Below are 17923 nucleotides of genomic sequence, written 5' to 3'. Positions count from 1 at the left end.
GTAGCTAAGTCCTTTAAGGTATTAAAAAATTGGGCGAAACATCTTTAAACCCCAAAAAATATGTTTGTTTAGGGTTTTTAAGGGTTTTTGCGGGGTCAACCGTATTTTTAAGATCGATACAATCTGTCAATTATTTTTTTACGTTTTATGTGATTATTAAATAAGACAGCGCAATTTTAGCCCGCCACCCCCTTCCCCTACCTCCAGAAACTTAAATTTTTTTGGTTGGTTGCCATAATTTAAAAATTTCAAAAATTCATACGCATTGAGTCTTTTACAAAACTTATCTACTATTGGATAAGTGCATTTTTTTTTTTTTCGAAAAAAGCGTATAACTTTTTTTTTGAAACGGCTGCAGGCTTGTATTTTGTGTATTGAATCAAAAACTATATTTCTGATTTTTTTCAGATTTTTCCATAACGTGCGTCAGCTTCAAAAACCCAAAAAACTGGTTTTTAGAGGTTTTTGGGGATTTTTTTTTAGGCTAAAGACTGTTGCGGCTAACTATGGAGTTGGCGTGTCTACTGTCTCGGACTGGGTAAAATCTAAACCTAAGTTTTTAGAGCAAGTCTTAAAGAACGGTAACAGAAAAACTTTGAAGGCGTCAGATTTTAATAAAGTAAACGAGGCCTTCATGTGGTTCACGCAACAAAGAGAAAAAGGCATGCCACTAACAGGACCCTTACTGCAAGAAAAGGCTAAAATGTTAAAAGGCTATTATTCGGTAACGAAGAAAAAACTGTTTGTGCCAGCTCAGGTCGGTTAGATCGTTTTAAGAAGAGGTATGGAATCCGTCAACTTAACTTGTGCGGTGAAAAGTTATCTGCCGATTCAGAGGCGGTAGATGTTTTTAAAACTATGTTTGCAGATTATACTGAAGGCTACAGTAAGGATCAGATTTACAATGCCGATGAGACTGGCGTTAATTTTAAGATGCTGCCTAAAAAGTCTTAAGCTTCAGCAGCAAAAACATCTGCCCCCGATCACAAGATAAAAAAGGAAAGAATAACACTTCTCGTAGCTTCAAATGCCTCTGGCACTCATAGGCTTCCACCAATATGCATCGGAAAATCAAAAAAACCTCGAGCTCTGAAGGACATTGCACCAAACGCCTTGCCAGTATATTATAGAGCTCAAAAAAGTACCTGGATGTCCAGTGAATTATTTGAAGAATGGTTTTTAAAACAGTTTGTACCGCAAGTTGAAAAGTTTTTAGCTAAAAAAGGTTTGCCAAAAAAAGCTATTTTATTGATAGATAATACGTCCTCACATCCCAACGAGTTAAAAAAGGAGACATTGTTGTTCGCTTTCTTCCCCCGAATGTAACGTCCCTTATTCAGCCCCTTGATCAACGAGTGATCGAAATATTCAAGCGTCACTATCAAGGACTGTTGTTGAGCACTATTCTACAAGATTGTGAAATACAAAATAAACTCATCAATGACGCGCTGAAGGCAATTAACATGAAACACGTGATTTATTGGTGTGCGGAAGCTTGGGCTAACATTAAAGATGAAACACTTCAAAGGTGCTGGAAAAAGATTTATGATGCACTAGATGAAGAAGAAGTTGAAAGTTTTGATAATTTGACAGAGATGGTTCATCGCATCCCTGGATGTAAAGACATGAATGCTAGTGATGTGGACGAATGGGTCGTCGCTGATGATTCTGATGAACTTTCTGACCAAGATATGGTAAAGGCAGTGTTGCAGCCAGCTGACGACGCAACAGAAAGCAAAGCAGACAACGTGATTGACGGAATTGGCAAGGTGACACCTGATGGATAAAATTTGTGGAACAATGCAGCACATCGACTCCTACTGACGTCCTTCTAATTAAAAGATGGCGGAATATCGCCGCTCGAAAACGATGTGAAGGACTTACGAAAAAACAAACAAAAATTACTGACTTCTGTATTAAGTTACTACAATGCTGTAGTAACTTAAGTTGTTCAGTTTATACAGTACATACTCTAGTAGCCTACTATGTATTTACCAATCCATTATGTACTGTATTTTAAATTTTTTGTATAGCTGTAATAAAATACTGTATTACTGTATTGTACATACTACAGTATATAGACATTGTTTGTAAATTCATTTTTCCTATTCGCCGTGATATTAGGCTATTTTTAGGATATGACGGCTTAACCGAAAAATTAGTTATCCGAAACGGCTCTCCCTTCTTTATTTCGGTTAACCGAGGTTCTACTGTATATATATATATATATATATATATATATATATATATATATATATATATATATATATATATATATATATATATATTAAAAGTAACTAAGTCTTTTTTCAAAAAATGGGCGAAACGGCTCTCAACCATGGGATTTTACAATCCAGTAAAATCCCCAAACACACTTGAAAACCGGGTTTTTCGCGTGTTTCAAAAAATGTCTAACTTCTCTGAATATGGGAAGTACATAGTTTCATGTTAATTTATAAAATTTTTGAAAACAAGCTATTTAATGATTTAGAAAAGTAAAAAAGTTTGGTAAATGCAGTAAAACCCACCGAATAAACATTAAAAAATTGGTTTTTCGTATAAACAATGATCATTTGAGACCTGAAAAATATTTTTTGAATATGAATGGGAGACGTATTGAATCAGGTTGTATCGATCTTAAAAAATATGATTAGTAAAAAACATATTTTTTGGGGGTTTGAAGGAATTATGCTCAATTTTTGAATGTCCTAAAGAACTCAGTTACTTCTTATATATATATATATATATATATATATATATATATATATATATATATATATATATATATATATAACCAATAAAAACCTTGATTTGATATATTTCGAAGTCTATACGATGGGGAAAATCCCCAAAAACCCCTAATAAACCAGTGTCTCGGGTTTTTGAAGGTGGCGTACCTTATGGAAACATCTGAAACAAATCAAAAATATATTTTTTCATTAAGTACACAAAACAAAACAAAAATAAACCTGCAGCCAACTTCAAAAAAAGTTATACGCTTTTTCGAAAAAAAAAATGCATTTTTAGGTTATTTACACTCAACCTACGGATTTATAAAAAATAGATAAGTTTTGTAAAAGCCCTAACTATGGGTGTAATTTTTTGAAATTTTTAAATTAATTACAACCGACCAAATAAAAACTAAAAAATAACGTTTTTGTAGAAGAGGAATGGGGAGGAGTGGCGGGTTAAAATTAAGGTAAGTCTTACTTTTTGAGACTTATCTTTAAGTACCCTTTTTGTTAGCCATTATTTGTTTTATATCGACATTGCGAGAAAAAAGATCTGTTATTATGTTTTTTATTAGAATAATTTTTTGAAAGTTTACATTGATTTTGGAAAAATTTCTATTTCATAATATTTAAATAAATACTTTGTACTTGCATCCATGTATGTTGTTTTTATCCTTCCATTTCTTTTGTAATATTATTGAAAATAGAGGGGCATTGAAACACGTAAATCTCCCAGACAATAAAATAAATTGTAAAAGCAGTATTTAATTTGCATTTAATTATGTATGTTTAATTTACAATAATAATAAAGCGAACTTGTCTTGGATTATTTTAAAATATTGATTGAGCCTAATTGGAATAGATTATGATAACCAGAGCAGTTAATGAAATAATTTATTAATTTAATCCATAATATATTTGATCAAATTTAAGTAAACCGAAACAAAACCTATTCCATCTTTCATCCACTGACCCAAATATAAAATATTTTAAAATATTATTTAATATATAATAATTTTCATGGCTATCTGTTGATACAGGGTGTTCTTTTGTGAGTCGTAGCTTAGTGAGTTTTAAAATTTTAAATTGTCCTAACTTCGTTATTAATAAATATGTTTTTATGAAATTTTTGTCGTGCATATTCGAAACCACTCTTAATACAGTGGCGTAGAAATTTTTTTAATAAAAAACTTGATAGTATATTTTTTTTATTTTCTAGTAAGAAAAAGGATCGTAGAAATCACTTAAAATTTGAATAAGTATTTAAAATTATGTTCCAAAGTAGACTTTTTATTACATGACATTTGAAAAAAAATTCTTAAAATCGGTTACCAACTTCAAATTTTATAGAGGTGTTTCCACTCTATATACAAATGGTTCACACTTTATAATACAACCAAATATGGTGAGAGTTCAATCGAGTTCACGCATAATCAAAATTAAAAAAAAAATGTTTTTAGATAAACATCTTAACATAGTCTTTAAAATTTTAATAAGGATATTATTTTTCCTAGCAGCGTTATTCCATTTCATATCTCAAATTGCCTTCTCTATTTTTTTTGTGGTTATTGAGGGTAGTATCTTCGAGTTTACATTCTTTATTTTTTTTTCAGGTTTCTTTTAATCGTATAGGATTTACTATTTTTAAAACTATAGTGACTTCTTTAATATGACTCTGTTTTCTTCATTACGTCGGTTTTGATTTTTTTCTCCTTGTTTAATTTATATTTCTATGATATAATTTTTTCCTTGCTTGGGCCTTGTAAATCTTAAGTCTTAAATCTTAAATCTTAAGCTTATGTTCTCTTCTATAACCCTATTCATGTATTAATATATGTGATTGTCGAATTTCGAACATAGTAATAATAATAATACTTAGACAGCTGAATAGGTCATATCTTAATAGTAAAAATTTGTTTAAGGCATTAAATACGTACGCCTATTCAGCGCTTAGCTATTCATTTGGTATTATAATGTGATCAAAAACAGATATTGAAAGTCTTCAGAGGAGAGTAAGAACACTTACACGCAGTGCAGTAGAGAGAACAGCATTAACGCGATATCTAGGGGGAAGAGGACTTATGGACATAAATGAGTTACTAGATAAACAGGTTACTAATTTAAGAACCTATTTTCAAACGCAAAATGAGAGATCCACTTTACATCGCGCAATTTGCGCTATAAATTACGCGCCGTTTAAACTGAAGAAACTAGGTATTAATGTACATAAACCACCTTGCTAAGCAAGAAAAACTGCGCACCTGGATGAGTAAACCTCTGCTTGGGCGACATCTTAATGAGATCAGCCAAGAATATTTTGAAAATACAGCGTCGAACTATTGGTTTTACTTGCCATTTAAGATCTGGTTATTCCAACTAAAAATTATCTAAAATATATTATCAAAGGCATTCAAGTCCAAAACGACAAATCCCGATATAGATGTCAAGCCCAAGAAACTATTTAACATCATACGGGGAGCTGACAGGCGTTTGTCGGAACTGACTACAAAGAACGCCATGACTCAGTAGGAAAGATTCTTTATCAAGAAGTAGCTAGCAAACTGGGAATTCTCCAAACCGACCATGTCCCTTGTTTTCAATATGTCCGTGACAAAATGCTTGAAAACGACAACTTTTAAATTCTTCTACTCGTCCTAGCTTCTAGTTCTACCGTTTTCGACCTGCTAACCTTAAGTCCTCCCTCTTCCATAGCTCTTCTCCAACACTTCAGCTTCTACTCCAACATTTCTTTGTTCTCCTCTACTAGCATATTATCAGCAAAGAGCATTGACCAAGGAGCCCCCTTCCTTACTTTCTCTGTCAGTATATCCATAACGATATTAAACAGGTAAGGACTCAATGAAGAGCCTTGATCCAAACCAACTGTTACTAGAAAACTGTAGTTCAATCCGACAGTAGTCCTTACTTTGGTGTACTTTTCCTCATATATATCCTTCACGAGCCTTACGTACTTCTCATGAACCCATTTGTCTCTCATACATATCCATGGCTCTTGTCTAGAAACCGTCTCGTAACGCCTTCTCAAGATCTATAAATATTAAATGTAGCTTTCTTTTTTTCTCGCTTAATTTCTTTATCAACTGTCTCAACGCAAACAAGGCATCCGTTGTCCTCCTTTCTGGCATAAACCCAAACTGTTCTTCTCTTATCAATGTCTCTCATCTTAACCTTTTCTCTACAGTTCTCTTCCAAATTTTCATTGTGTGTGACATTAACTTTAGCCTTCTATAGTTATTAATCTTGAATTTCACTTTTATCTTTATATAATGATACAATCACACTCTCTATGCATTGGGCATCCTTTCTTCCTCATATACCCTACTTATCATTTACCACAATATATCAACCCCTTTCTCTCCTAGAGCCTTCCAAACCTCCACAGGTATTTTATCAAGTCCTACTACCTTACCGTTTTTTGTCCTATTTAACGCCTTGACAAGTTCATCTCTTGCTATTCCCGGTATTAGATTCTCATTTGGGATCTCGCATCCTCTGCCTCTCCTCTGATGTTTTTCATTTAACTACTTACTTAAGTACTCATACCATATTTGCTTTATTTCAACATCGATTCTTAACACTCTTCCCTAGACTTGTCCGTAGCTTTAGAAATACTGTATAACCTTTTCGTCCCGTTGGGTATTTCCAACTCTTCATATAACTGTGCAGACAATGTTTCCGTGGCAGTAGCTGCAGCGCACTTTGCTATCTTGTATATATTCTTATCTTCCTCTCTTTTAGACCTTTCATACCTCTTTCTAGCCTCTTTCTTCTCTCTAACCTTCTGTTACCACCATTATTTTACCACCAAATTTCTTTGTCTTTAGGAGGCTCTTTACCAGATGTTTTTCCTAGCACTTCCTCTCCCACCCGCACCACAACTTTACTGTTGGCTTCCTATCAGTCATTTACCGTATATTTTTCCTCAAGCTCTTCCAGTACTCTACTCTTAAAGACTATTGCCAAATCCTTACCCTTTAACTTCCACCACTTCACTTTCTGGTGTCCTACTTGCTTTTATTTCCTCCTCACCTTTACCTCCGTATCCACTATCACCGGTCGTTCTTAAATAGCTACTCACTCGCCCTTTTAACTTACAGTTCGTAACAGAACGTTACAGTTCGTAACCTCTTTTAGTTGACTTCTTCTACACAGCACAAAATTTATCTGACTTTCCCTTCCCCTGCTCCTATAGGTAACATACTGGTCTCCAGTCTTCATAAAGAACGTATTAATGACAGCTAAATCCCATGCTACTGCAAAGTCAAGTACACTATATCCTTCATCATTTCTTATTTCTATCCCCAAACCTCCATAAACTCTTTCTATTCTCGCTCTGTCTCTACCAAGATGTCCATTCAAATCACCTTCAATAAAATACTTTTTGTCTACAGAAATCTCGAGCATCTCGCAATCAAGGGTCCTCCAAAATTCTTCCTTTTCCTGTTCTTTACACCCTAACTGTGGGGGGTGATATAATGTTCACGTTGGTATTGCCTGCATTCAGTTGGACGCTCATTATTATATCACTTCTTCTGGTTACTTTTACAAGATGTTCCTTCTATTTGTTGTTCAAAATAATACCTACTCCATTTCTGCTGTGACTGTTCAAACTACAATATATAATAACTTGTATCCATCTCCAAAATCTCTCGACTTATTACCCTTCCAACAAACTTCCTCCAGACAAAGTACACCAATGTTTCTCCTCTGCATATAAGCGGCGAGCTCTCTTTGTTTACCTGTCATGCTTCCGACGTTAAGAGTTGCAACTCTCACTACCTTTTTTTATCCTTTCTTGCTTCTGGCTAGAGTTACTACATCATTCGCGAATAGCAAATATCGATGATATTTTTATGATATATCTTTTATTACCATTTCCAATACTACATTAAATAACAATGATGACAACGGATCTCCTTGTCGTACTTCTTCTCTTACTTCAAATTTTTCTGTTAGTTATTTACCTTTACTTTATTTTCTGTTTTCGTAAGTGATTGCTTTATCATTATTATTTTTGGTAAAACTTCTAGATTTTTTAATGCTTTATATATTTTTTTCTTTTTATTATATCAAAATCTTGCTTTAAATCTATAAAGAGTGCCATTGTTGGTTTATTATATTCATGACTCTCTTGTATTTCCCTTAAGAGCGTAGGCGCAAAATTTCGGGCCAATGCTTTTTAAATGTATTCTTTTTTTTCGAATCCTGAGAAAACTAATAAACATTTTTCAAAAATTCAAGAATGAAAGATTGCATTATTACTGAGGACAGAAAGTCCCTTAGAATAAACAATAAGTTTTTTTGAATGAGATATTTAAAATTAAAAATCACACTAAATTTTCTTTTTTTTTCACCCCTATAACTTATTAAAATAAACATTATAAACATTATAGAAGTTTTCAGGAACTTTCGGCCCTCAGTAATAATGTAATCTTTCATTCTGAGTTTAAAATTTTAAAAAATACTTATTAGTTTTCTCAGGATTCGAAAAAAATGAATGCATTTAAAAAGCATTGGCCCGAAATTTTGCGCCTGCGCTCTTAAAGTATAAATATGTTGTCTACAGCACTCTCACTTTTCCAAAGCCACACTATTGTTAATTTGTTTTTGATGGGAATTGCTAATATCACATTTAATATTGCCCCACTCCTATAATTCTTTCCACCATTCCACTTTATCTCTTTTTTTATAGAGAGGACATAGTACTGCTTGCTTGCATTTCATTGGTAGTTCTTCCTTTTCGCATATGTTTTTTAGTATTTTTTCTATGTCAGCTGCGTTTCTCCATATTTTAACACTTTTGCTGTTATAAAATCACTTCTAGAAAACTTGTTGATTTTTAGATTCCTAATAATGATTTTAACTTCATTTAGGGATGGCGCTAGATCTTTCGGGCAGTAGTTTTGAGTATTCATTGTATTCTTCATTATAGTGGCCAATGTCTTTTCCATTTCCATTATCTATTTATCGCTATCACTATCTTTATTAATCATATATCTTTATAATTAAGTGATGTCATTTAACGAATTCGAATAATTCCTGGAAATATATGCCAAAGCATTTTGATGAGTTATTGACAACGAAAAATATTAATTTTGCGCATAAAACGCCAACATGATATATAATATAAAAATAAATAAAACACGTAGATTAAATTCATAATAAATACTGCTTGATTTATGCAAAATTCAATAATATTCGTAAGAGTAACATTTTTTTGTAAAAGTTCCGCTGCAAATTATTATCATTAACATAATCAGCCAAATATGGCCATAAACTTATTTATCCTAATTGAATATTGTATATGTATGTATATATAATAGCCTCTAAGCATTAATTTTTAATGACGGATATACATGGGTAAAAGTGCCTCTGGAAAACGAAACAACACTTTAGTATTTATTACGACTTTGAGCAGAGAGCATGGAGTCTCATAAAGATCATTAAATGGTTACCTACACTGGTAGTGTTAAATGTTTTGGGTTATTCACAAAATACGGAACAATTTAATGTTAGTTCTGCTATCACGTGTACTTCGTTAATGACTGGTTTTAGCGAAAGAAGCATTTATAATATTAAAAAAGAAAAAGAACAAAGTTGAATATTGAAATCGCCAAAAAAACGAATAAAACAAGTGAGTCAAATCAATTCTAGAATATTCATATATGACGAGGTTATAAGAAGTTCGCTACGGAGAATTGTTCATTGTACAGAATTCTCTGTTCGCTACAGAATTTTTTATGAAAAATTTGCCACCATACTTAAAGCGTATACATAACTTTATACAAGGTAATGATAATATACCGCCGTTGTCTCTTTCTAATTTATACAGTAGGCTTCTGAAACAAAGCGGATTTCTTTATAAGAAACGTGGTCGAAGAAGCATGATGGTGGAGCAAGAGGATATTATTCATTTGCGCCATAATTATTTGAGAACTATACGACGTTTGCGACGTTTGCAACGTAATATCATATATTTGGACGAATCGTGTGTTAATGTTACCCAATCTGCTAATTACGGATGGTACGATACCACTAAACAAAACAGTCGCAATGCTTTATTCAAAGGTTTAGAGAAATTCAAAGAAAAAAACGCTGAACAGAAGTACCATGCTGCCATTTGTTATGGTTGCACCTTATATTGCGTAAAGATTTGACTGGTTGGAAGACAAAGGTACATGTAACATCTGGAAAATGAATTTTCAACAATTCCGATTTTTCGAATTTCAACAGATCCGTTCGATGAATTTTTGAGTTAATTGTCTTATAATATATTATATTTGTCCATTCACGCCCTTAAATGAGATGTACCAATCAATACCTTATCAATAACTCTCTTTTTTGGATACTTTTGTATTTAAAAATGGTCTATGATATAGGTAGTGGCATGAATATGAATATATGTATTTACCATAACTGTTTTCTTTTTCAGAGTTCTTGTACTATAGATGTAACATATTTCCCTTTCGATCAACAAACGTGCATTATGAAATTCGGGTCCTGGACGTTTAATGGCGACCAGGTGTCACTAGCGTTATACAATAACAAAAATTTCGTAGATTTATCGGATTATTGGAAATCTGGAACGTGGGACATTATCGAAGTCCCAGCCTACCTCAATATATACGAAGGAAATCACCCAACTGAAACAGACATCACTTTTTACATAATTATTCGTCGGAAAACGTTATTTTATACCGTCAATTTGATACTCCCAACCGTTTTGATTTCCTTTCTTTGCGTACTTGTGTTTTATTTACCAGCCGAAGCAGGAGAAAAGGTAAGCATTCATTTTAAATAAAATCATGGACCCTTTCTAGTGTAAAGGGCACCAAAAATAGCGAATTTTATAATAAATTTAATTTCAGGTTACACTGGGTATTAGTATTTTGCTATCACTGGTTGTATTCCTTTTGCTGGTATCAAAAATCCTGCCACCGACATCGCTCGTGTTGCCACTTATTGCAAAATATCTTCTTTTCACTTTTATAATGAATACCGTTAGTATTTTAGTAACAGTTGTTATAATCAATTGGAATTTCCGAGGTCCCCGAACACACAGGTAAGTTTATTTTTAATTATTTACCAGATTTATTCCACCTATTTTTTAACGGAAACATTATTTTCTACAGCACTACTAACGCATGTAACACAATTTGGAGCCGAAAATTGCTTTATGTATAAAAGATTACTATTAAAATTTCTCAAATGTTGAGTATCAGCGTGAAATAGTCTTGGTTGTCACAAAGTTGCTCATTAGATTCCAAGATTGCTGCAATTATCACTGGTGATGAATACTGGTGTTCTCATTATGTAACAGAATCCAAAGTTCAGAGTATGCAGTGGTAGCATTAACAATCTACGAAGCCAAAACGAATTCTTTTTGAACTTTAAAGAATCTGATCTTAACATTAACTTTAAGTGATATTCCAATACTTTAAAATGCCTCCGTGTAAGTATCAAGCACAAACATTCGAGAAAATCTCACCAAGTGGCGCATTTCTTCTTCACATGCTAGATTCCATGTGGATCTATCCATCTATATGGGATCAAGATGTGCTTGGGTGTGTGTAATAAGAGAACTCATATCATCTGCCTTACAGCTTTAGTATAGTTCTTCCGTTGATCAAAAGAAACCATGTACTAAGTTTCAAGACTATATGATTTTTCCTTATGAAAAATAAAAAGGCAAACGAATCTGAGAAGAAGACCTGTCGCAGATTTAATAGCTTCCTTTCTTGCATCAAGAGATGTAAAAAGTCTCAAAACTTTAGGATTTTCCTTAAATAAAAAATAAATGACCTTTTACCTAAAAATTATGGAGGGTTCTTTTTTATACTATTTACTAAATTTAAAAACTCTAATATCTTAAAACATCTACGTCTCAATATAAAGAAAAAACATTTCAGAAAAACTCACAAGTGGTGTCATTCTTCTGCACGACAATACAGTTCAAGATGTGCTTGAGTCGAACTCGAAACATCTGCCTTACAATTTCAATAGGATTTTTCCTTTGGCCAAGAGGCGCCAATGTACCTAGTTTCAAGAATTTATAATTTTTTCTTTAAAGAAAAGAAACGTCATAAGAATATGAGAAGAACAAGAAGACTTCGGTTTTTGCACTAAGAGGAACTTATGGACCAAAGTTCGAAACTATGGGAGTTTTTTTTAGGAAAAAAATAGGCATAAAATATTAGAAGGGTATGAAGACGTATTGCTTTAAATTTAGTATTCTTCTGAAGCTATTTTCTTGTGACATTTTAAAGTAGATACTATTTTAATGGAAATAAGCCGCAACTGAAGGTTAAAATAAGTTTATTGACATTTCAATGTCCACTTCGGAAATCGTTTTCAAAATAGAAACAAACAATTTTGTAAAAAAAAAGAAAGCTCACTTTCAATGTCTGAAAGGATATCAGCTAAAGATTGAAGTTCCTTTTTAGAAAGCCTTCGTTTTGACATACTGCAAAAAAAATGGGTTAAATATGTCGGGCTTAAAAATAGCACTGGGGCATTATTGTCCCACTAGCGTTATTCCTAGAAAATCAGGAATATTTCTAGCAAAATACTGTACTATATTAGAATATGGTGTATCACTGATATAAATGCAGGAAAATATTCACTCAATGTTCAAAAATCTCGATGAGTAGTAGTAAAAAGCGAACATAAACGCATTAAATCGTCGAGCACGTATGAAAATAAATCTGTAACTGACGTCGAAGATTACGCAATGTTGTCAATTGAGTTTTATTTTGTTGGTTTTTTAGTAAGAATACCACTAAACAAAACTACGTTTAAATCGGGACGCATTTGAGCCATTATATATTTTTTAACTTTAAGTGGGACATATTTATCCCGAGGGTGCCGAAAGGGTTAAATAGTAAACTGTCGAAGTTCCATAAACTTATATAATGGTTAATGCAAGATTTACAAGAAACCAATTGGCTGCAGTACGACCGGTGTAGAATAAACGGCTCCCATAGAAAATAAATCTTTTACATTATAGCTCCTATCATATGTTAAATTATTCGTTTCAGGATGCCTTCTTGGATTAGGTCTGTGTTCCTTAACTACCTTCCTGCAATGTTGCTTATGAAAAGACCTCGCAAAACTAGATTGCGCTGGATGATGGAAATGCCAGGAATGGGTGTGCCTCCACATCCATATGGGTCACCTACGGATATCCCAAAAAATATAAGGTGAATGATATATGAATATTTAGTGATATTATTTAATTTAAAAATTTTAATTTAGCTCTATCGAGTCCCAAAGTAAAGTGGAGGTAATGGAGTTGTCTGACTTACACCACCACCCCAACTGTAAGATCAATAGAAAACCAAATGCCGCTGATCTCGGAGTGGGAGTTGGGGGAGATAGCTGTAGAAGGGAGAGCGAGAGTTCCGATTCTATTCTACTGTCTCCTGAAGCATCGAAAGCTACAGAAGCTGTAGAATTCATAGCAGAACATTTACGCAACGAGGATTTATATATACAGGTAAGTTTTTTATTTAATTTAGTATGTTTTAAAAAAGTTTAAGTACAATTTTCTTTGCGAGACTCAACAACTCATAAGTAGTTTAAGACAACTTCCTAATAGCAACTTGCTTTACAATATTTTGTTGTTTCAGACTCGAGAAGACTGGAAATATGTGGCGATGGTGATAGACAGACTTCAACTGTACATGTTTTTTATAGTTACTACAGCAGGAACTGTAGGTATCCTAATGGATGCTCCTCATATCTTCGAGTACGTTGATCAAGATAGAATAATAGAAATATACCGTGGTAAATAAAGAATATCCAATCGTTGGCTAAATAAATCATGTGGCTTCCACCAAAAGGCCTATGAAGCTGAAATAAAATGTGACTAAAAAATTTGTGGTTTGTGAACAAGTGAAATGATAACTGTAACAATTTGAAACCAGTTACTTCATATAATCTTATTTGTTGTTGAACCTAACGAAAATAATAATAAAAAATTAATATAACAATTAATAGAAAAACTGAACAGGGTATTTCATTAGCAATTTTAAAAAGGCAACTGTTATATATTAGAAAAAGTTATGTAGGGTACTGTTACAACACATATCTAAAGTACTTTTAAAGAACTAAAACAATTTAAGCTTATTGGCTCAATAAAACATATTTCTCAGATCTGGAAAAATTTAGGCGTCATCATACATATCATGTGACGCCACCATAAGAACCTATGTAGTAGTGAAATTATAAAGAGATCTGGGTAAATTTCACTGAACAATTAGTGGTGAGTCTCTTTTTCATGATCTCGGAGTTGCGGAAAACTTTTTCCGTAGGATCATCCTCGACCGGAAACGAGTGGATTAAATTGAAAGTTGAAAATACTTCCATCTTCCAGAAACAAAATTTCTGTAATTCGTTTTATAGAGGGCGACGTACTGTGCACCAGAAAGCATAAATGCCGGTCTTCTCTCCAAAGAAGTTTGTAGAAGAACAAACTCTTACACTTTATTTGGCAATGAGAGGGAATTAGAAACTATTAAATAATTTCGTCTATAACATATAGTTGTGTCATTAAAATAAAAAGGATCTACTTTCTTTTTTAATACGATGTACTTTTCGTCTTCATTGATAGGTTTTGTAAGCCTTATGGGATATTTTTTGTTGCTTCATGGTTCCACCGTTTCCACATGTCCATCGTGTAAGGTTCTTAAAATATTTTCCTGTATCCTTTATATATTATGTACTATACTTCATTTGTGTTTTGAGAATAATTTCCGAAGTGGAAAACGAATTTCCGAAATAAAACGTATTTTCAATTAATATTATGGTATTTCCCTTATATTCCACCTTATAATTTAGACAGACATGATTTACTATGACAACAATTAGGTACGATGTTTTCTCAGCAAGGAGGCAAACTAGATTGTTTTAGAAAATGTTATCGAATGAGCTACTCGGCAGAATGATAAATAGATAATTACGGAGTAGGAAAGGGACAGGAAATGGTTTGTAAATTAAAAATAATAGAGCAAATTGCGTTAAAACTCTTATCTGTCTTGGGATGAGAGTCATGAATTACTCTCTCTCAATATCAAATAAAGTTTAGATAGAAAAAACATAATATGCCGCCCTTTATAGATCATAGGTAAATATAAGAAAAAGAAAAGTAAAATTTATATTAATAAAACAATAAAACAAAACTTGATAAAATATTAACTAAAATATAAATGTTTTATCTATCACCCAAAGCCTAAATGTCAATAAGTTTAGTATTCTTATTGAATAGAATAAATCACCTACAAGCCAAGAATGCTGACAATATAGGCATTACAGCACTAGAACGTTGATGTTTCAAACAACATATACAGAGTGATTTATTTATCTACAAATTTGGGTATAATTCTTATTATTATTGTTTTCTGAATTATTGCTGGTATCTATGAAAATGTCCTCAGTAACATATCAAAATTGTATGTGTTTTAAAGTTCTCAGTATAACCTTTTACCTTTTACATAACATACGTCACAATATCTGTGAAACCAATACAATATAATGAATTTGTAACGACAAATCAGAAATGTGTGGTTGTAGCAATATTCTTAGCAAACTTTTCCTAAGCTAACAGCTAACATTTCCAGCCAATAATTTGTTGCAATTTTAATGAAAAACTCTTGAATTATTTCGAAGTTTATAGACAGTTTCTTTACAGAAGTTCGCATTAGATACAAAACTGTTTACGAAAAATTTTGCTCTTTAAAAACAAAATTATAAAGTTTTTTAATTCGAGCAAGTCATGATAAAATAGACGAACATTATTCAATGATTTTTATTTCATTTTTAATAATCTAAAACTTTTACAAAATTATAATTTTTTTACGTCCCAGAGTTTGATATATCCGTTTTCAGAAAAAATACAGAAAAATGTGTTATAAAAAATAAGGGACACCATAAGTACCTCCATATTTTAAAATTGTTTTCAAATATACAGGGTATTCCACAAAGGGATAAAAAAATAAACATTATGAAATTAATGCAATAGAAAAATAATTTGAAGCTTAAAAAAAAAATAAAAATTCAAATTATATTATGTAATGAAAACCATTCAGAACCTTTAATATGGAATAATTTCTTTGTAAAACTTTTTTTGTATATCTTCTAAAAACAGACATATCGATCTCCGAAATATAATTTGACTAAATATACTGATAATTAAAAAAATCAAAATTAGAAGTGGGCAATAAATAAATTATATTAAAAGCATTGTATTATCGATGTTTTTCAAAAAATTATCGAAAATTTGTGTATATAATGAACGCAAAAATGTAAAACAACATTGAAAAGATGACAAGACTCTGCAAAAATAGTTACATTACTATATTTGAACAATGTGTTCTATTATATCATAATCTATCATAATAATTTTTCGTTGCGAAATTTTTTGTTTATTTTTTTGTTTCCTTTAACACGAACACCGCCACAATCGAATCCATATTTTCTACATATAAATATGTTATTACTGTCTTATTTTCTTACCTTGACTTTTTGAAATATAACCTATAATACAGGGTGATCCAAAAAAATTTGGTTTGATTTTACCTCTCTTTTGTGTTTTCTTTTATGGACTATATTGATTTTTCTTTACTAATAATAATTTTGCATATTATCATGTGATTTTTCTATCGATACGTCAAGTTAAGCCTTTATTTTACAATTTTTGGTTTATTCTCAAAAATAAATAAAAAAATCCTCTGTTTTAATTTTTTCTAAACCCTTTCATGTTTTTAATGATTTTATAGTTATCCAATATTTTCGCAATTTATTTCTGGTACACCCTGTATACATGAAAGCTGTGACTAAGTCTATCGGACCGTATATATATATATATATATATATATATATATATATATATATATATATATATATATATATATATATATATGTGGTGATAATTTGAAAACTTATTGTCAATATCTTCAACGCCGTAAATAATACAGGTCAATTTTCTTTTCAAGGAGATTTTGAGTCAATATTATTAGCCCTCAAGGTTCAACCCTGTGATAAGTAAAAATGTTACCCTTCCAATTTTAAATAGGAATGGAGGTCAAAATCAGGTTTTATTTACTTTAGTGCTTTTCGTACAATCTAAAGTAATGTTCCCGTTTTTTCTGTTATTATTCGTATGGAGCTGGTAGTCCATGCAACAAATGTTCCCAAAATCAGCTTTGATCTTCCTCATTTAGTAGCCTTCTTCTTATTTCTCAGCTTTTACCTTTTTCGAGGTCGATGTTCCTTACTCTTCTTCGCCACTCATTTCTGTCCATCGACTTTTCTTCGTCTCAACCTTTTTCTCTCAGGTCCTCTGCCACACACTCCTTCCATCTTCTCCTCGGTTTTTCTCTACCTCTCCTTCCATCAACTTCTAACAGCTCTATCCTTCATCCCACATAGTTTTCATTTCTACTTCTGGTGTGACCTAAGCATTGCAGTCTTTGTTCTTGAATCTCTTTTGAGACTATAGTCACCTCGGTTATTTCCCTAATTAAGTCATTCCTGATCCTGTCTCTTCTAGTCTTACGCAGGTCTCACCACACTCTTGTATATCTTTCATTTCAGCCCTTTCCTCTCTTTAAACTTAGGTCCGCCCTTCTCTAACTCTCCAACTGCTCTTCCAATAATTCCTTGCTCTCCTCTAATAACACGATATCATCAGCAACGAGCATTGACTAAGGAGCTCCCTCTCTTACCTTCTATGTCAGTACATCCGTAATAAAATTAGACAGGTAGGGACTAGGCGAAGAGCCTTGATGCGAACCAATCACACACACACACACACACACACACACACACACACACACACACACACACACACACACACACACACACACACACACACACACACACACACACACACACACATACACATCCACAAATAGTAATCCCCGACCAGAATGAGACTTGCATACCTGTAGGAACATTTGGACATACAATTCATTGGGATGAGGAGGATTGGTCCAGGTCAAGGATGAATCATTCGAGTCCCAATGCTCTCCAGGCACTCCTCCATGACCTTCCTCATAGCACGCTGATGCGCTGTGAGAAGCTACTATCATAATAGTGCTTGTCAGGTGAGAGTCTTAGGAAATAAGACTTTTTCTTGTAGTCTTTATGTGTTTTGTGTATCCAAGCATCAA

At 32.5% G+C, this 17923-nt stretch overlaps 1 protein-coding gene across 1 annotated transcript in view; it reads left to right on the top strand.

The window, feature by feature from the left end:
- The window catches only part of nAChRbeta1 (nicotinic acetylcholine receptor beta1), a 74839-nt gene extending 59362 nt beyond the window's left edge, over positions 1-15477 (top strand). Inside the window, exons 6-10 of the mRNA XM_072546886.1 lie at positions 10186-10533; positions 10622-10815; positions 12791-12952; positions 13008-13248; positions 13382-15477. Coding sequence (XP_072402987.1) covers positions 10186-10533; positions 10622-10815; positions 12791-12952; positions 13008-13248; positions 13382-13546 — 1110 coding nt within the window. The 3' untranslated portion in view covers positions 13547-15477. The remainder of the gene's footprint in view (positions 1-10185; positions 10534-10621; positions 10816-12790; positions 12953-13007; positions 13249-13381) is intronic.
- Positions 15478-17923: the final 2446 nt, after the last annotated feature.

Source organism: Diabrotica undecimpunctata, chromosome 10 (assembly GCF_040954645.1).
Source record: "Diabrotica undecimpunctata isolate CICGRU chromosome 10, icDiaUnde3, whole genome shotgun sequence".
NCBI lineage: Eukaryota > Metazoa > Arthropoda > Insecta > Coleoptera > Chrysomelidae > Diabrotica > Diabrotica undecimpunctata.
Note: the sequence above shows the minus strand (reverse complement) of the source record. Positions and strands in the feature narration are given on the sequence as shown.